At 43.1% G+C, this 20884-nt stretch overlaps 1 protein-coding gene across 5 annotated transcripts; it reads right to left on the bottom strand.

The window, feature by feature from the left end:
• Positions 1–1876: 1876 nt before the first annotated feature.
• On the bottom strand, positions 1877–20016 carry ZNF512 (zinc finger protein 512). Of its 5 annotated transcripts, none has more exons than XM_035568207.2 (12): positions 19816–20016; positions 14006–14100; positions 12045–12131; positions 10704–10828; positions 10259–10345; positions 8972–9070; positions 8579–8746; positions 7225–7416; positions 6418–6519; positions 4998–5060; positions 4433–4531; positions 1877–3956 (listed from the first exon to the last, which is right to left on the bottom strand). In XM_035568207.2, exons 1-12 carry the CDS (start codon positions 19857–19859, stop codon positions 3657–3659), a joined length of 1461 nt encoding a protein of 486 aa, XP_035424100.1. In that variant the 5' UTR covers positions 19860–20016; the 3' UTR covers positions 1877–3656. The 5 variants fall into 5 exon arrangements, with proteins under 5 accessions (XP_035424100.1, XP_035424103.1, XP_035424102.1 ...); XM_035568210.2 differs by having other exon boundaries at positions 12045–12128; XM_035568209.2 differs by having other exon boundaries at positions 14006–14097.
• Between the last annotated feature and the right edge of the window lie 868 nt (positions 20017–20884).

Below are 20884 nucleotides of genomic sequence, written 5' to 3'. Positions count from 1 at the left end.
TCACCAGCTTCGTAGTCCTTCTCTGGACACGCTCCAGGGCCTCGATGTCCTTCTTGTAATGAGAGGCCCAAAACAGAACACAGTATTGGAGGTGTGACCTCCCCAGAGCAGAGTATAGGGGGATGATCACCTCCCTGGTCCTGCTGGCTACAGTATTCCTCATACAAGCCATCCTGTTACATAGAATGCTATTGGCCTTCTTGGCTACCTGGGCACACCGCTGGCTCGTGTTCAGGCAAGCATCGACCAACACCCCCAGATCCTTTTCCTCTTCACAGCTTTCCAGCCACTCTGCCCCAAGCCTGTAGTGCTGCATGGGGTTGTAGCTTTATTGACAATGCTAATGAAAATATAAAACAATTACAAATAAAATCTGCGGGTTAAAAAAGCTGATCACAAATGAAAGCAATGAAAAGCTAAATTATAAGACAAAGTTTTCTGGAAGAGTGGCTCAACCAAAAATACAGTCTCTGCTAGAGTAATTCAGTGAGACACATCAGTGTTTTACAGAAGACAGATGAGTTCATCATGTGCTGCTTGAACTTAAACCCTGCTAACCTCTATTTCTAGAAACAAACACTCAAACCCAATTTCAGAACAATTGAAAATATGCTTAGCAGAGCAGATTGCAACTGAATGTAAACAGTGTAATGAAGAAGTTGGGAGGGGGGGAAGTAGCTAAGAACAGAGTAATGTTATTGTATTCTATTTAAAACAGACTACTTACATCTCTTGGTTTCTCTTTACTGTTTCTGAACTTCAAAAGCCCAAAATACACCGTTCAATACATAAAACGTCAGCAAAGGACAAGACCAACAAAAAAGAGAAAAAACTAATTTGAATGAAACTAGAAATCTCTTCAGCTCACATAGAAAATTATGTGGAGTTAATTATAACTGTAAATACGTAAGAAAAAAATTCCAATACTGCAAGGCTATTTGAGTTACAAGGATTAAGCAATGTGAGATGCAGAGACTGAAATTAAAAATAAATCCAAGTAAAGTAAGGCACATAATTTTTAGAGTAATGAATCACAGCAACAACTATCTAATGACTAGCTGGTCTCTTTTATCACTTTTTTTCTACCTTCAAAACTAGATCTCTTTCTAAACATGTACTTGCTCAAATAGAATTTGTAAAAGCAAGGCCAAGTTTGATGGTGTAGGATTTTTGACCTGGATTTGCAGAAAGCTAGGCTAACTGAACTGTTAACAAAGGAGTGAACAGCAGATTCATGAGTACTTAAGCAATAAATCTTAGCATAGTAGGCTGTAGGGCACTGTTGCACTCATACAGGGTAGCCTGCTTTAGTCCACCTACAGTAGGAAGCAAGTGCTCCTACACAGACCACGCTCCTCAGAAATAGGGAATTGTGCTGGTGCAAAGAGCCACCAACTATTATCAGCTTGAGCCAATCCAGCAAATGAAGTGCTGTAGCACTGATGGAGCTGAGTATTGATAGATCATGTATGGGCTATTGGATAATTATTTTTTTCCCCACATGCCATGTTATGTGAGGGAATACATTGTTGAGGCAACTCTACAAAATCCATAAGCTTGTGAAGAAGTATACACATCTAGAAAGCAGGGCTGGTTAGTAACTCATCAGTGACAGTAAACAGGACTCTAGACTGACATCCACTAAGAAAAACCTCCTTTAATTCATGGGTTTATCTTGTTGCCCATTTATTGGGCAGTGATGTAGTAAACGTGTGGTCAAAGTACAGTTCTGTAGAATGCAGTACAGAGGAGAAATGGAGTAGAGGACTGAACAGCACCAGCGAGCATGCATGACAACCAAGTGGGCAGGCTGGGGTGTGTAGTGCAAGTAGGGATGGTGCCAAGAACACCACAAACCAAACAAACAAGAAACCACTTTCTTACATTGGTAACATTTTATTTTGTCATCTTCTGATCTTGCCCCTCCTGCTCCAAGCCTTGTACACCCTGTACAGAAGTCCACATATTTATACTTTGAGTGCAGCACTGCACACATGGTGACAACTGTTTCCAAAAGGCAGTGTGTAACTACTGTATGTAAATCACAGTAGAGCACTGCATGCTGTCTTACTACTTCCTGACTGCTTTGCTTATTACATGGAAGAGGCAGCTCTTGAAAACACCCTGGCCATACAGTGTTTCCCATCATCAGGACTGACGTGATTCTGGTAATAACACATACATATAAACCTGCCTGTTCACCAGGCACTGCAATGGCTTCCCTGTGAATTTCAGTGCCAGATACCAATTTTGGTAAACAGGAAAAAATCAAAGGGAGGCAACATGTAGCCTATTTTCTTGCCTGCAAAACTACAAGGAAAAGGTCAAGTTTTACAACTTTCTGGGACAGCGGATCTTTGGATAACAGAGATTCTGGAGAACATATTCTGTCAAAAAACGGAGTAGCATTGCTCATGCTGCTTCTTACTATTTCTGTAACATCTGTTTCAACTCTGGAGCACAGGAAGATATTCCCTATGACACAGAGATCATACCATCATGTGACTTTACAAAAAATGAACCCTGTTTTGACCTTCTCCACACAGGAAAGCCACTGCTAATATACCTCATCCATATAAAGGAAGCAGTATTGAAAAGAAACAGGTGATGTAAGATAAAGGAGACATCTACAGTGCTCACTTGCAGAGAAAAGGATGCTATGGGAGTGTGGGCATGACAAAGAACAACACACTGGGGCAAGGCAGTTCAGTGCATTCCAGGCTGCAGCATTACCAACACTGCAACTGTAGATACGCACCTTCTTGCAGCAAGTTTGTTTCCCAGTTGAGTCTGAAACAAGCTGTCCTCAGAAGACCCACATAGGCCAACATTTTACATTGTCAGGTGGTCTCCAAAAGGCCAGTGAATCTCCAAAAGGCTGGAGAGTATTTATTCTGCACTGGGTGGGAAGACCTTCCTTATACACTCAATGTCCAGTACTAAAGAAGACAGATACCAGAGGAATATCAGGTTCCTGACAAGGGAGATAATGATGTCCCATCACTTCCAAGCAGACCAAACCTCATATGCTACTGTTTGGCGCCAAGGCTAGACATCAGTGTATGAATTACAGACAGTGCTGTGTGCAACAGACTGGAGCAGTAAGGTATTTGCTCTTCTGTGGTATCCTTGCTGACAACAGATAGGACAGCTAAAGGGCAAACTAAAGCCTTTGTGTTCTGCATGGTGCTGCTTAACTTTTTGTGCATACTGTGCAAGAAAGGTTCCTCCCTTAAAGGGACCTAAACACTGTGCTAGTCAGACTCTTATAGGGAGAACTGCTTAGAAAGAACCCTGGTGTCACCAATCAGGAAGAAGACAAAACAGAGCTGCTGTGCTGGAAACCATTAAACAATTAACTACTGTGACCCAAACTGAGACTGCAACCAGAGCATAAACCACATTGGGTACACTGCTAGTCCCACTGTTCACGGGAACTACACCAGGAGAGGTTGCCTCTGTACCACAGCTTTGGTTCATAGTTTCTCACAACTGACCAGATTCAACAGTTTCAAAATCTAGGTCACAGAGCGGAATGAAATCACAGTTCCAAAGGCATTCAGTTGCTTATATTAGTGCTGTGGGTTATGAGACTGACAGAAGTGGGGCTTGTAACTGAAACGCTTTAGGATTACTCCTTCCCTTCTTCCAGGGATTTATTTCTGGCCTCGCTTGTGGCTGGATTTTGGAAATTTGGCTGTCTGTGCAACTTGGGGCTCCCCCTCCTCACTACTCTCGCTCTCGTTGTCTACCCGCTGTGGACAATCTCTCTTATTTCTCTTCATTTTCTCAGCTCCAGCGCTGGAGAGCTTCTTGGCAGCCAGGGACCCAGTTCTCTTCTTTTTGCCCCGGGTCAAAGAATGTTTCTTCCGTTGCTTCCTCTGCTCTTCTCTTTGGCGGATTTTCATTAGCTTCTCAAAGCTTTTGGTGGTACTTGTGTTCACATCAAACCAATCCTGGAGGGTTAGAAGGCAACAGGTTGGTACTAATGGTGGAAATAACATACAAAGACTATCAGAGCTTATAATAAAGGTGCCTCTGCGGGACAAGGGTTTGTTGAAATGTGAGATCTGGAAAAGCAGATGACTAAGACAATTCTCTGTTCTTTGAAGTTCTTCCTAAGGTGTCACTGTCTCAGAGGTGTCAGATTTGATTTAGCAATTGGCTGACTAAAGGCAGGGAAAATGCTGAAAAGCTGAATTGAACAGCAGCAGCTTAGGACAAGACCTGTGATATGACATAACATTTGCTCCCCAGACCAGCGCTTAACAGCTATGTTTAAGCATATTAAATGCCACTTGAACCCAGGACCCTGTTTCCAACAGTAAGCAAGGAAAGAATATAATAGGGCAGGCATCTAGCATTTCCTTCCCAAGACACCCTCCTCACCTTCAACAAACAGGTTTGAGGACTTCAATTCTGCCTGCCTTACCTCAGCATGCACAGAGTTGATGTGATACTTGACCCCACTCTCTGAAACGAATTCTTTCTCACACAGGAGACACTTGTATTTGCCAGCCACAAAATCTCCCTGGCAACAAAACAAAAAAAGAATACATCACCAAGTGCTGCTTAGGAGGCTGATACACCTATATATTGTACTTCAGTCTTGCTCAGCAGTAAGAAGTAAAGTCTCTTATTCATACTAGACTATGCTTTATCTACAGGAGCACTGACATTATTGACCAGTTATACTCACAAAGCATAGAACTGCCCTGTGAGATGTTATAAGGTCTCAAGCACTGTATTTGGAAAAATGCTCTTTTAGCTGTGAAAGTACAGGTAGGACTGCAACTTCACTAAAATGCATGCTATTAAGATGCTCCCTCCTTCCTTCAAACAGTGTTTGCAACGGCAACCCCATTAGCACATATGGAAGCACTGAAGTTGTGAGGAATTCAGATTAGATGGCAGGACAACAGTTTGAACAAGGAGATAACTGATGGACAGAGACAGTCAGGATGTTAAGAAAAGACGAGTACAGGAATGCTACCAACCGAGGTACATGTGCCAAGATGAGATTTGAGTCCTGAGACACTGCCATATACAGATTCACAACCCTGAAACAGGAAAAAAAAAAAAAAAAAAAATCAAATGTCTGTATCAGCGTCAGCAAAACTCTATTTAGAAATCACTTCTTCCTGGATAAAAAAAGACTTACTCTCTGGAACAAAATTCCCAAAGGGCTGAGAGAGGTAGAGGAAGGGAGACAAGTTGTAAAGAGAAGAAAGCTCCTCGTAAATAAGACCTTCAAAAGGGACTTTAGATTTCAGTAAGTTAAATGTTTCCAGTTTCTGAGCACGTTCAGACATAATAAACTGACTTCTGTCACAGTTACAATCACTCTCTATCTAAAGCCTGAGTAAAATCATAGAGTTTGCATTTTGCCTAAAAGGCAGCAAAGATTCATTTGAACAAAGTACAGGAGCAAATGCAAGACTCTACAATCTCTCCTGCCCTCATCTTTTATCTAGTGGCATAGAACGTAAGTACTGTATCTAACATCAATAGTCCCAGTTAAAGGGCAACTTTAAGGGCCTAACCCATGTGGGTTAGGTATCAGTCTCAGGATACTAGAACTTGCTCACCCAGCCGCCCACAATCTGAAACGGAAGGTTAGGTGCAAGACGTGCTTCTGGGTTACTGGTCAGTGAACTAGAACAGCTGCTTTCTGGGGTCAGCTCCATATAAAACATCATGCTGCAATTCTTATACCTGGAAATGGCACAAGCCTGAAAACTGGGGAGGGAGATCTGAGAGTGGGATAGGGACGGGGTAAGTCCTTGTCTCCATATCAAACCCAGATGAAAGCCACTACTGACCCTTGACTATCTAGCAGTATGCATCACATGCATCATGTGCACGACTAGTTTCTACCAATGTGGCCATTTCTTCTCACTGAATCTGACTGGTGACCGCTGCACAGGATCGTAAGAAACTATGTGAACATGCATGAGCAACCCTAGACCAGGATGCCATTCGTGAGTCCTTCATAGCCCATTTCAAGCTTTCAAAGTAAAACTAAAGTGCTGTGCCAAAGTTCATTTAATCTCAAATTTTTGTCTCTACTTCTCCATCCATTCCTCTATAATTAAGATTTAGCACATCTGCTAGACAGCTGGAGCCTGTCATTTTTCCACTGCTCAGTCACACCTTCAATTGGACCAGCACCTAGCTGGATGTGAAAGCTGCATCAGTCTGACACAAAGGTACCAGGTCTGAAGGGGACAAACACATCCCCAAAGGGTTCATCCCTAGGGCAATAGTACAAACACTAACTGAACATACTGAGATGAAGCAGAACTTGTCTCCCACAGAAAGAGAGACAAACTGCAGTTTCAAGGCTGTGGAAAGCTGTTGGCTCATACAGACCTGACATTTGCCCCCTTTGAGGCTTCAGTAAGACTTAAGGATTACCTGATTTGGACAGTGGACTCTTCGGTACATCTTTATCTCCGTTTTCCATTTGCACAGCACATCTTGACTAAATGAGGGCAGTCCAGGACGAGTATATTTCAGCTGAGATGAAGAAATGAAATCAAAAGCTGGAAGCAATGCTAGCTAGGCATTGTGAAAAGCACATTCCCTTCTCTCCCATTTTTTTTTTTTTTGACAGGAGTGCTATTTCTTTTCCTATTCTAACAGACAAATTCTCAATTATCAGTTTTCTCCCATCCTACTGCTTCTAAAAGCATAACTGAATCTGGAAATCCCCTACAATACCTGAACACAAAACTTCCCACAACTTTGACTACAGTTCCTCCAAACGTACTTACCCCATTGAAATCATGGATCATCCTTTCCCCTTGGGTTTCCCTTACAGCCTAAGAGTTGCTTCTGGAGACTGCGTGAAGCCTGACAAGCTATGAAATACCACTGCATGGTGGCAGCAATTTGCAGCCTCTGATTTGTGAGCAACATGCTGCCTATAACTGCTTTCACTGCTTGTGCCCATTGAAAATTACAGCTCCTATAGCAATAGGACTTTAAAGTCATTATAGCCTACCTGGATAAAATACCTACACCACAACAATTGCTAAAGTAGCAATACCATAATCTAAGATCAGAGAGGGCAAAACCTGACCTCTTCTACAAGAAATTACTTCTTCAATATTAATTTCCATGGACCATTAAACACTGGCAACTCTGGGGAGATACCAGTGCAAGACTTATCTGATAGGCAGAAAGACTCAAACCCTGTAGAGTGTTTTTAAGACCCTGTACCTTCCGATCATCTGGAATCAAGTCCTGCAGCACTTTTCTCTTGGGCCACTCTTTGGCCAGCTCTTCTCCAGCTAGCTCGTGGAGATAGTAGATTGCCACCTTCGCAGATCTCCTCTGAACTCTCCCTGTATTATTTGGCTCCCGTTTTATTTCCTTCAGGCTTTCTGTTCTCTCCTCATGGAAGAAAGTGACCTGCAATGACGGCCAAAAAAGGGGAGCCTCATTCACCAGTTCCTATTTCAGCTACAGTATTGTGAATTACTCTGCCAAATCCCGCAAAAAAAAAAAAATGCTGAAGCAGCTGTGGTTCACTGACAGGAGTGCATCCCACTGCCAAGACAGACCCCAAAATCTAGTCAGGGACACAGCACTAGGGTCAAAGTAGAAAGTTTCATGCAGCCACTGGTCTTGAAAGGGTAACACATCTTTCACTGTAAAATTTGCATGGACAAGCATGGTATTGCCTGTTCTGCTTCAGTGATGGGTCTTCTAAAAGCAAAGAACTCAAAAGTTACATGTGCATTGGTTTTGGTTGGGATAGATCTAATTATATTCATAGTAGCTTATATGGTACTCTATTTTGGATTTGTGACTAAAGCAGTGTTGATAACACACCAATGTTTTAGATATTGCTGAACTGTACTTACACAGCATTAAGATACTTTGTTTCTCACACTACCCCACCAGTGAGTAGGCCGGTGGCACACAAGCAGCATGGGGGGGAAACAGCCAGGACAGCTGACCCCAACTGAACAAAGTGATATTCTGTACTATGTGATGTCATGCTCAGCAAAAAAAGCTGGGGAGAGAAGGAGGAAAGGGTGGGTGGGGGGAATGTTTAGAGCTATGGCATTTGTATTCTCAGGTAATCATTACATATGAAGCCCCGCTTTCCTGGAAATGACTAAACACCTGACTACTGGTGGGGAGTAGTGAATGAATTCTGTATTTGTTTTTGCTTGTGCACACAACTTTTTCTTTACCTATTAAATTGTCTTTATCTCAATCCATGAGTTTTCTCACTTTTACTGTTCTGATTTTCTTCCCCATCCCAGCGGGGGTGGGTGAGTGAGCAGCTGTATGGGTTAACCCACAACAACATGTTAGCATCGTTCTTCCACGGAGCAGAAGTCAGGCTGCCAAGTTTACTGCTGACGTAGAGACTTACTATTAAAAACTTCATCCTAGTTACAAAGGAACAAGGACAGAATACTACGGAGATACAGGAAAATGCAGAGATCTGCTATCTCTAATTATTCACCCAAGAAGCAGACAGAAGCCTACATGAGTCTCAAGTATGAATGGTCTGAATTACCACAATGCTATCCTGATATCTATGGTAATTTGCACTTACCGGCCCATGCTTAGATCGGAGATGGTAGACAAGACCTGCCTTTGATTTGTATGCTTTCCCACAATGATGGCACTTCATCGCCATTTTCTCCAGCTCAGAAGCAGCCTTCCCACATTTTTTAACATGATATAGGTATCCCATTATGCTAGTGAAGCTGCCTGTGCAGCCCTGTCAACGTAGAAGGAAAAACACATGGAGCAAATTCCTTCCTGTTGCTTTCCTGGTAATCCATCATCCCTCCAAGTCTCTCATGTCTTAAAAACATTAACTAGGATCCTGAAACAAAGCCATCTTTTGCCATCATCAAAAGCATATCCAGCAGAAGTTTCATAATATTCTATGTTCATGCATCTGATGCTGTTCAACTTAAGATACTTTGACAATGCAGCTTACCTCCCTTGTACACTTCAGTTTTCCCATACGCTTCAAAACCTTCCGAAGGCGGTCTCGTTCAAGCTGTTCATCCAGTTCTCCTCCCTCCTTCACAACTGGCTAAAGCACAGCAGAAGGATGAAAGAAAAATACAGGATGCTCAGCATTTATACTGAAGGAAAGCTTTTAAAATAATTAAATCCCTGCAACTTGTGATTTTACAAAAGTGTATTTAATACCATTATCCCCGTCTATAACCCAGAAAATCTGCATTATCTTTAAGAGGAGTAAACCGTCTGAAAACCACTTCGCAGATAGCTATATATGAACAAAGCCTTGAAAAGACATGGTCTCAAACTAGAGTTGCTGGTAAGGACATGGTCGTGTATTTCTACAATTACTTTTCTTCCCTTCTGCCTGTGGAAAGTATTGACTCATCTCTAGACTGCATCTTTAATGTTTACTCGTCCTACCATTTCCACTTAGGTTATAGCTAAGCAGACTACCTGCTGTAATAGTAATTCATCTATGATAAACTACAGCTAAAGTTCTTCTCTATTCCTTCTTCAGTGGTTATTACATATTATTTCCTACATTACCTTATACTAAATATTACATCTAGATTGACTAAAAAAGTTAAAAACAAAAAAAGTTAAAACTGGGTGACAGACCTATTCCTCAGGACCAGAATATGATACTTGGCCTCTTTCATCTACTAGTACAGCTGTAGCTTCAGAAACTTCAGTACTGGTAACTATGTAAATATAACACTAATGAATTTTCTAAATCTTACCCAAACTTCTGAATAACCATTCCAAAAGTTATAATGTTTCTTTAAAGTAAGAGCAAAGAAGAAAACCAGACTGCAGCATTTGTAACTTTACAGCAAATAGGCAAAAACTAAATAGCTTTTTCTGCTTTTTTACCTTTGAACATGGTAAAGAACTAAAATCTGGTCCTGGTCTGCTCTGGATGCAGAAAAACTGCCACTTTCTAGCAAAAGACTGAAAAGTGCAGTCTAATGAGCAATGGACTTTTTCTGATTGAGAATGCCTTTTATGTATGACATATAACCAGCCTAAACAGAAATTAATCTCTTCTTTCTAATTTGCAGCATCCCTATCTTTTCTGGTAACATACTGCAGTTTTTCCAGATCTCCAATCTTAAAAGAATGATAATAGGTAAATGAGAATTGAGCACCTACAACATTTGCAAAAACACAAAATATTCCATTTCTGTGTGCAGCAGGGAAGGAATAAAAGACTATCTTGCCTGTAAGACTTTCAGATGCAGAGCAGTCGTGTTACCTGATTGTTATGGTCTGCCATGACATGGTATTTCATCCCTCCTAAAGACTTCAGCTGCTTCCCACAGTGATGACATGTGAACATTTCCTACAAATAAACAAGGACATAGTATGTTTAACTGCAAATTAACCAAAGCAGTGGGAAAGTCTCTGGGAGAAAGGAGCACAAGAGCAGAACATTTTATTCGGGCCTGGTAATTGCCCATTATGAATAGAACAGATTTTACAGAAACTAAAATCTAGGGGAACAATGAAATAGGTATGCCTCTATTCGCTACCATAAAACTCCAGCATGCTGAGCAAGAAGCACCACCTGCAGATTCTTAGAGATGTATAAAAGGCTCTTGCTTAGGATTAAACTGGTTTAAAATGCAACAGAAAACAATTTACGGGCATTTCTACCAGTAATATGAAGAGAATACAGAAAACATCTCTCTTGTCCTCACCTGCCTGCAATTTAACATATGTTTCTTCAGTCCTTCTACAGTCTTTCTCACCACAGCCCGGCACGTTGGACAGGTAACTCGACCTTTGTCCTGAATTTCCAAAGACCACTGCTCTTCCATACTACCTGTCACAACAAAAGATTTGCAATAAAACGGCAAAAGTAAAATCTTTTTCCATCAGTATGCTCAATGTATCCTAGAACGAAATGAATCATATGCTACCAAACTTGTGTCCTTCTACACTTCAATAGTTTTAGCTCATTTGCAGCTTTAAATGCGTCATGTGACAAGGCATACATCTCTCTTTTTGGAATATCAATTGATAAAAACTCCTGACGCTATCATCCTCTTGTGAAGAGGCTTCTTTTTGTTTGTTCCTTCATTTATTTTTATTACACAATTACTTTCACGTGCAGGGTAAACTCTTCTTTTGGCAAAAGGCTTTTGACAAACGTAGGCACAGATGTGACTGAACAATTTTGGGACAAAATCCATGGTTCAATTCTACTAAATAAATGTTTAGAACTTTACTTGCGTTAGACTGTGGTTTTGGCACTAAAAGTGAACAGAGCTGCACCACCACACTAAGCCACTCAATGGCCACGGGAAAGTACCCTGTGAGGCATGGTTTTCAGTTCCTGGTCTCTTTTTGAAATGTCAAGCACTCACTTTAGCCAAAAGGATTATAAATTACTGAAACGTGTTCTGGGAAGAAAGTGGCTTATAAGACACCTACTTGAATTCTTATCATAAAAATATCTAAAAGCTTTTCTGCTTGCCCAGGAATAACAGGAAGGGTTTGTCTCTCCTCAGTGGTTAGCAGAAAAGTCCACAAGTCAAACAGCACTTGGCAAAAAACTGCATAGTTAATGAGTGCTGTGAGCTACACATACACTTGATGAGTAAAGGCTACAGTGTTATTTTTCTAGGACAGACTTCTTCTGTCTCTGGCTACCAGAAGAAATGATATGGCAGCAACAGCTGAAGCTTTTCCTGCAAACATATTCTGCTGAATAAAAAAGTACAAATATTTTTTGAGTTTTGCACTGAAATTACTTAAACAGAATTCTTAGTTCAAAAATGATTCCTCCATCACTGTCCCATTATGCAATGTTTTTAGGGTTAACCCATGCAAAACTATTTTATCAGGCAGCAGGCAGTCCCTCCAATACTGCTCTGCAATATTGCAGCAAGATAGCAGCCACTTCTTTCGTGTCAACAGCAAATTGAACACCAAAATGGAAACATCAGAAACACAGATGTTACACAGATTCAACTGATAAAATTACACTTATCTCTTACCCACTTTATAAACAATTCTGAGCAACTACTCCTTCTTACCTGTGCCATAGGCTTCTGGTTCTTTCTGAACACAGTGGCCTTTCGTCTTGGAGTTTTGTTGTGCTCCAGCTTGCTGTTTTTTTCCTGCTATAACAAAGAAAGACCAAGAGACTTAAATTCTGTGAGCCATGTTACAAAAAAGGAGAGCTTGGCTAGGAGTTTGCTATTCAGTCTGCTGTCTCAAACTTACATGTTCAGACAACTCAGACATGTTCAATGCTTTTTTTTTTTTTTTTTGAAAATCCATAAAGGAATTTAAAGATTATAAACTCTTCTCCCTCTCAAAACCCATAGCTATTTACAGCTGCAGGCATTAGTCTAATCCAGACATTTGGGATGGCCTCAAGTTGCGCTAGGGGAGGTTTAGGATGGAAAATAGGAGACATTTTTAATCAGAAAGACTAGTTAGGCATTGGAACAGGTTGCCCAGAGAGGTGGTGGAGTCACCATCCTGGGGGTGTTTAAGGAAAGGTTGGACATGGTGATTAGGGACATGGTTTAGTGGGTAATATTAGTGGTAGGGTGATGGTTGGACCAGATGATCTTGTAGGTCTTTTCCAACCTTCATGATTCTATGAATGACATCAGCCATCTCTTAGCACAACCCATCAGGCCCCATGGGACTTAGGTACGTCCAGTTTGTTTAAGTGCTCTAACCTCATCTTCCTCCACCATGAGGGCAAGGGTTCCTTGCTCCACACTTTTCATCTGGTCTCAGGTGCCGGGGATTCCTGAAGTATGGTTTAACTGATAAAGCCTGAAGCAGAGGAGTCACTGAGTACCTATGCCTTTTCCATGTCATTTGCCACCAGTTCCTTGGCTCTATTCATAGAATACCCAATTTGGTAGGACCATCAAGTCCAACTCCTGGCTCCAGATAGGACCACCTCAAAATCAAATCATATGTCTTAGTGTTGTTCAAATGCTTCTTGAACTCCAGCAGCCTTGGTGCTACGACCACTTCCCTGGGGAGCCTGTTCCAGAGCCCAACCACCCTCTCAGTGAAGAATCTTTTCCTGATATCCAACCTGAACCTCCCCTGACAGAGCTTCATGTTGTTCCTTTGGGTCCTATCGCTGGTGCCCAGCGCCTACCCCACTACTCCCCCCCCCCACCGCCTTGAGGAAGCTATAGACCACGATTAGTTCTCTCCTCAGTCTCTTCTGTAGGCTGAACAAATCAACTGACTTTAGCTGCTCCTCACATGTCTTCTCTAGACCTTTCACTATCTTTGTTGCCCTCATTTGGACACGCTCTAATAGCTATATATCCTTATATTATAGCGCTGAAAACTACAGACAGTACTCAAGGTGAGACTACATCAGCACAGACTAGAGGGGGACTATCACTTCTCTTGATTGGCTTGCAGTGCTGTGCTTGATGCACCCCAGGATCCAGCTGGCCCTTTTGGCTACAGGGCACACTGTTGACAATTTGCCATTGATCAGAACCCCCAGATCCCTTTCCACAGGGCTGCTCTCCAGACTCTCATCCCTCATTCTGTACATATAACCAGATATATTCAGCAGTGCACCCACGTTTTACCTACTTTACTTGTAGAAACTTTTTTTTTTGCCTTTCACATCCTTTCCCAGATTCAAGGTTGGCCTTGGCTTTTGTAATGTTATCCCTGAAAGATTATACAGTAACCCTATACTTGTCTTGTGTTACATACTCCTACTTCCACCTCTTGTACACTTCCTTTTGCAATTAACCACTGATTAACAACCCTAGACTGTTCTTCCCCTACTTCCTACTTTTTTCCACCCTCTGATGGACTTTAAGAGAGACTGAAATCAGAATAATCGTCACCCACCTTAAAACAGACACTACTCGTCAGTACCCTACAATATACACAGAATCAGAAATAGAGTTGGAAGATATCAGAGGATAGCATTTGGACAGAAAGGAAGTCTGAAGTACCTGAAGGTCTGTTACTAGGAATTAGTTATCTATATTACCAGAAATCTTCTGCTTCTTCTTAGGAGAGTCTTTAAGATCTTCACCTTCCCCATCCTCAGATTTCCTCTTGCCTTTCAAAAGTACTTCTCCTGCTAACAAGCAAGAATAGAAATGCTTCAGTCTTATTAAGACTCAGCCTGGATAACAGCTTTGTGTCTGTCTGCTGCCTTAGTTTCTCCTCATATTCAATACTTCTGAAGAAAAAAATAGTTTTTGTGAGGCACTTGGACACCGGTGAGCTAGATATAGCCTTCCGACTCAGGAACGTTAGGCACTCCATGGCCTGCAATCCTCCAATACAGAGGACATGGAAGAAACAGTGCCATAGCATGGTTTGGGGAAACTGTACTCCTCACGAAGAGAGAAACAGAAGGTGCTACGTTATATCATAAAAAGCTCAACTACACATATAAAAAGGCGAACAGAGAGACAATAGCAAGTGCGGAAACGCGAATAATGTCCTGTCTACCTGTACTATTTCCTAGGCTACCAAAGACCTGGAAAGTTGGCATCACTCGGACCTCCCTATGCACACGTGCACGCAGAATACAGAGTCCAGCATCTCTCCATGAGCACAGAGAAGTACAAAAGCACAATGGCAAGCAGGGGAAACCAAACTGGGGATTCAAAGAAACAGACAACTTCCTCCTGGGTCTGTCCCAGGAGATCCGCCAGCCCATGTTGAGGTATGAAAACCACCAAGATGAGGTAGACTGGTGTGGTGGTGAGTGTGGTTTTAATGCCCAGAATTATGGGACAGATGGAACACAAAGGAAGACCATTTAAGTATTACACATGACATCAGAGGATGTTTAGGGGAGGTATCAAAGACACGGAAAGGAAGGGAATGATGTGGGGAGGAACACATGGGAAAACAGAGGAATAAGGGGATAAAAGGGCCACCTGCTTGTAAACATGCGGTTGGTCAGCATACAAATCTGCCCATGCCTCGCACTGAATCAGCAGAGTTTCTGGGTGCTAGACTCTGAGGGACTCTGTATTCTGTATGCATGTGTTCCTAAGCGTCTGCAGAGAGGTCTAAATGCCAGCAACTAAAGTGACACCACGGGTCATACAGGCCAGTATGCCTGTGGTGCCACCAACTGGAGAGTTTGTGAGCATGTGTGTGTGGCAGGGCAGAAGGGCAAGATCACAGTGGAAATAGGCTACCAGAGGGATGAGGGGAATCCCAGACAACTGGCAGATAGCAGAATGTGAGCCTGTCCGTAAGGAGGTCTACACCAGCAACTGGAGTGGCTCTGTGGGCTTCAGGAGATAGTGTGTTCACGTACCAGCAACTGGGAAGACCAAGAGGCAGAGGCCAGCTACTGAGTAACCTCAAGCATCTCTACACTAACACACGCAGTATGGGGAATAAACAAGATGAGTTAGAGATGCATGCGTGCCTGCAGGGCTATAATCTCACTGGCATTATGGAGAAGTGGTGGGATGGCTCTTGTGACTGGAATGTTGGAATGGAAGGATACAGGCTGTTTAGGAAGGACAGGCAGGGGAGGCGAGGAGGAGGTGTAGCCCTCTATGTCAATCAGCAGCTGGAGTGCGTGGAGCTCCGCCTGGGGGCAAATGAAGAGCTGACAGAGTTTATGGGTAAGGGAAAGCAGGGACAGAGGACATTATAGTGGGAGTGTGCTACAGATCACATGATCAAGAAGACCGAGCAGATGAGGTCCTCTGTAGACAGATAGAAGCAGCCTCACATTCACAAGCCCTGGTTCTCATGGGGGTCTTTAAACACCTCGATATCTGTTGGAGGAACAACACAGCAGGGCATAGGCAATCCAGCAGGTTCCTGCAATGCACTGGTGATAACTTCCTTCTCCAAGCGATAGAGGAGCCAATAAGCAGAGGTGCTATGCTGGATCTCATTCTCACCAACAAGGAGGAGGTGGTGGGGAATGTGAAGCTCAAGGGCAGCTTTGGATGCAGTGACCATGACACGGTGCAGTTTTGGATTCAGAGGTAGCAAGGAGGGAGCACAGCAAGCTCGCTACCCTGGCCTTCAGGAGAGCAGATTTTGGCCTCTTCAGGGATCTGCTTGGTAGGGTACCATGTGACAAAGCCCTGGAGGAAAGAGGGGCCCAAGAAAGCTGGTTAATATTCAAGGATCGCCCCCTCGAAGCTCAGGAGTGATGCATCCCAACAAAGAATTAGTTGGGCAAAAAATTGTGGGTTCTGAAGGACAAAAAGCCTGACATGAACCAGCAGCGTGCACTTACAGCCCAGAAGGCCAACTGCATCTTGGGCTGCATCAACAGAGGAGTGGCCAGCAGGTCAAGGGAAGTGATCATCCCCCTCTACTCTGCCCTTGTGAGGCCTCACGTGGAGTACTGCATCCAGGTCTGGGGCCCCCAGCACAAGAAGGAGGTGGGTCTGTTACAGTGGGTCTGGAGGAGGGCCACAAAGTTATCAGAGGGCTGGAGCACCTCTCCTATGAAGAAAGGCTGAGACAGTTGGGGATGTTCAGCCTGAAGAAGAGAAGGCTCCGGGGTGACCTCACTGCAACTTTTCAATACTTAATGGGGGCTTATAAAAAAGATGGCGAACAACCTTTTGCTCGGTCAGATAATGACAGGACGAGGGGGAATGCTTTAAAATAAAAGAGGGGAGATTTAGATTAGACGGTAGCAGGAAATTTTCCACTCAGAGAGTGATGAGGCACTGGAACAAGTTGCTCAGAGAGGTTGTGGATGCCCCATTCCTCGATGAGGTCATGGGCCTCACTGCCCATGGCAGGGGGGTTGGAACTAGACAATCTTTAAGCTCCCTTCCAACCCAAGCCATTCTGTGATTCCATGAAAAATGCCAGGAGGTCTGCACGGATGAACTGGCCAAACTTGAACAGAAAAAGAAGGACTACAGAGAGTGGAAGCAAGGAAAGATAGCCTGGGAGGAATACAGAGACGTTGTCCGAGCAGCCAGGGATCAGCTTAGGAAAGCCAAAGCCCTGTTAGATTTAAATTTGGCCAGGGACATCAAGGGCAACAAGAAAGGGCTCTATAGGTACATCGGTGATAGCAGGAAGACTATGGAAATTGTGGGCCCTCTTCAAAAGGAAACAGATCATACAATCATTAAGGTTGGAAAAGGCACCAGGTCCAACCTTTCCTGGAACACCCCCAGATGACCTGGTCACCTGGAACGTGGAGAAGGCTGAGGTGCTCAGTGACTTTTTTTTTTGCCTCAGTCTTCACCTGCAAGAGTTCCAGCCACATAGCCTGTGCCCCAGAAGGCAAAAGGCAGGGACTGGAAGAATAATGCTCACTGTAGGAGAAGATCAGGTTTGAGACCAGCTAAGGAACCTGAAGACACACAAGTCCATGGGACCTGATGAGATATATCCATGGGTCCTGAGGGAACTGATGGATTAAGTTGCTAAGCCACTGTCCATCATATTTGAGAAGTCATGGTAGTCCAGTGAAGTTCCACTGACTGGAAGAAGGGAAACATAACCCCCACTTTTAAAAATGGAAAAAAGTAAGACCTGGGGAATTACAGGCCAGTCTCACCTTTGTGCCTGGCAAGGTCATGGAGCAGATCCTCCTGGAAACTCTGCTAAAGCACATGGGAAATAAGGAGGTGACTGGTGACAGCCAACGTGGCTTCACTAAGGGCGGATCTCACCTGACAGATCTAAGATGGGGTCACAGCACTGGTAGATAAAAAGAAACTGACGTCATTTAACTGGATTTGTGCAAACCATTTGACACTGTCCCACACAACATCATTGTCTCTAAATTGGAAAGATGGATTTGATGGATGGACCACTCAGTAGGTAAGGAATTGGCTGGATGGTCTGACTCAAAGAGTCGTGGCCAATAGCTCAATCTCCAAGTGGAGATCAGTAATGTGCGACGTTCCTCAGTGGTCAGTATTGGGACCAGCACTATTTAACATCTTTGTCAGTGACATGGGCAGTGAGGTCGAGTGGGCCCTCACCAAGTTCGCTGATGACACCAAGCTGTGTGGCACGGTCAACATGCTGGAGGGAAAGGATGGCATCCAGCGGGACCCGTATAGGCTTGAGAGGTGGGCCTGTGCAAACCTCAGGAGGTTCAACAAGGCCAAGTGCAGGGTCCTGCATCTGGGCTGGGGCAATCCCAAGCACAAATACTAGTCTGGATGGAGAAGGGATTGAGAGCGACTCTGCTGAGAAGGACCTGGGGGTGCTGGTTGACAAGAAGCTCAACATGAGCCAGTAATGTGCACTTGCAGCCCAGAAAGCCAACCATATCCTGGGCTGCACCAAAAGAAGTGTGGCCAGCAGGGCGAGGGAGGTGATTTTTCCCGTCTATGCTGCTCTTGTGAGACCCTGCCTAGAGTGCCGTATTCAGCTCTGGGGCCCCCAGAACAAGAAGGGCATGGAAGTATTAGAACAAACGCAGAGGAGGGCCACAAAGTTTATCAAGGGAATGGAGCACCTCTCCTACAAAGACAGGCTGAGGGAGTTGGGGTTGTTCAGCCTGGAGAAGAGAAGGCAATAGGGAGACCGGAAGCAGCAGTCTTCCAGTACCTAAATGGGGGCTACAGGTAAGCTGGGGAGGGACTCTTTATCGGGGAGCGTAGTAATAGGACAAGGAGTCATGGCTTTAAACTAAAGGAGGGTAGATTTTGGTCACATATAAGGAAGAAATTCTTTACTCTTAAGGTGGTGAGGCACTGGAACAGGTTGCCCAGAGAAGCCGTGCATGCTCCATCCCCAGAAGTGTTTAAGGTCAGTATGGATGGGACTTTGGGAAACCTGGTCTAGTGGAAAGCCTCCCTGCCCATGGCAGGGAGGCTGGAACCAGATGATCTTTAAGGTCCCTTCCAACCCAAGCCGTTCTACGATTCTATGAAACAGAGTGCCTAAGTCCAGCTACAGGTGGGATCCACACAGTGATACACAAATATGTTTTATACATATATGTATATATAAATGCTTTTTTTCCCTCATTAACATATCTTCATCCTGATCAGCCAGGGAGGGAAACAGGATGGATGCCATTGCTGCTGTTTGCAAGAGTGCTTGAGCATGTATGTTTGTATTGATCTGTGTGTCTGGCTGTATATATATGTTGCATATATGTGTTTGTACCTATGGGATTATATGCTCAGTCTTGTTACTGGTTGGGCCTGAGGGCATGGAGCTGCAGTGACGTCACCTCTATCAAGCTACCAAATTTGGTCCTCTCTGCAACGGGATGGAATACAGATTTTGATTTAGAGAAAGGAAAAAAAATGCATTACAGAATGAAATGCCACATGGGAAGTTTGAGATACAGTTCTGAAGCCAGGAAATCTGAATGTCCCTGCAACAACATCAGATCCCATCCACTCCACATCAGAAAAATCTTAAGTAACAGAAGTGGGAAAACAAACCAAAGAAAAACATCAAAATAAAATTTAACAGCCATAAAAGCCATGTTTAACCCGGAAATAAAGCCATGTTTAACCCGGTCCACTTCTGTACATTTTAGTGTTGCTTTTTTCTATTATTAAAGTTCTCACAGCATATTCCTGAATCAATTGCCAGAACCCCTACACATCTCTCTTCTACAGATAAAACTGAAATCAGTCACAGAATCATTACTTTTAAGAGACAAGTCACTCAAAAGGAACTGCGTAACACCAGAGAATTTTACATATGTTTCTGCAACAGGGGAAGTTTGTCTCTCCTAACACATAAGCATCATTACCAAGATTGTAATTTGTGACTGAACTGCAGCATGTCTTTCAGAAATCATCAAATCTCTCACAAAAGAACTGAAGAGAAAACCAGTTTCGCATTGAGCAAAGAGTGATGAATACCTTTTTTTCTGAAGATTTGTTAATGCTGTTTTTTATGCCTCTCATTTCCAACCAGTAAGCAGGCCTGCGAATGGTCCGCTTGCTTCTGGACTCTCCACTTCCGTTCACTTGACTCTTTGGTGAGCCAGAAGAAACGTTGCTGGTTGTCTCATCATAATTACTGTTCAGTCCTAGGACAGTAGTTTCCACCTCCTCAATTGCTTAGACCTGGAAAAGTTCAACTTGAAATTATTTATATATAAATATATACACACACGCGTATATACATATACACAACCATAACAGCTTGACAGACAACGTCCCTTTCATCCTCCCAAGCACTCTAAAAATTCAGCTCACGTCACTGAATCTCTTGAGTTTTGTGCACTGAAAACTACTAGCAAGGCAAAATGTAACAAGTGGTATTATTCAATACCATATCTTTTAGAGTTTGACATTAGAAAGCTACCCGGGAGCACTAGTAAAAAAAAATATTCATCCTACCTCAGCATTTCAACTTACAGATTAGGCACAAGCTCATCACAGTTTTAAAAATAAACATTTAAGCAACCAGTGTGGATCTCACAAGATCCTTATCAAACAAACAAAACAAAAATTGTCGCGGCTCTTAAATTTAGACAACTATGTAAAGACCAGATATAGTTTTTCAAGAGGAATCTCTTAGTTCCCCCCCAGTGAAATATGACGTGAAACATTCACATACTTTTATTTCCCAGAGACCTCTTGGCTTTCTGTTGTCCGTGATGTACAGGCCTGGTATCCTAACAAAGTAGAACAATTCACATTAGCAATATAATTTTTCTTCTTGCATGCTTTTTTTCCAACCAAACACAATCACCTGCATTTTAAGGATGTGCATACCATCCTTATGCAATCTGTTGTCTTTGGCAACCAGAAACTTGTTCTGTAGCAAGGAACCCTTTCATTTCCAGCTAAATTAGAACTGTAATCAAAACAGGGATGAGCTCCTCTCTACTTCCCATACAAAATCCAATCATACCCTTTGGACGGGGGCATGAAGGAGTTTTCTTGGTCTCCAGTTAATTCAGTGGTACCTACTTTCTGCCTAT

This window comes from Cygnus atratus, chromosome 3, assembly GCF_013377495.2.
Source record: "Cygnus atratus isolate AKBS03 ecotype Queensland, Australia chromosome 3, CAtr_DNAZoo_HiC_assembly, whole genome shotgun sequence".
NCBI classification, from domain to species: domain Eukaryota; kingdom Metazoa; phylum Chordata; class Aves; order Anseriformes; family Anatidae; genus Cygnus; species Cygnus atratus.
Note: the sequence above shows the minus strand (reverse complement) of the source record. Positions and strands in the feature narration are given on the sequence as shown.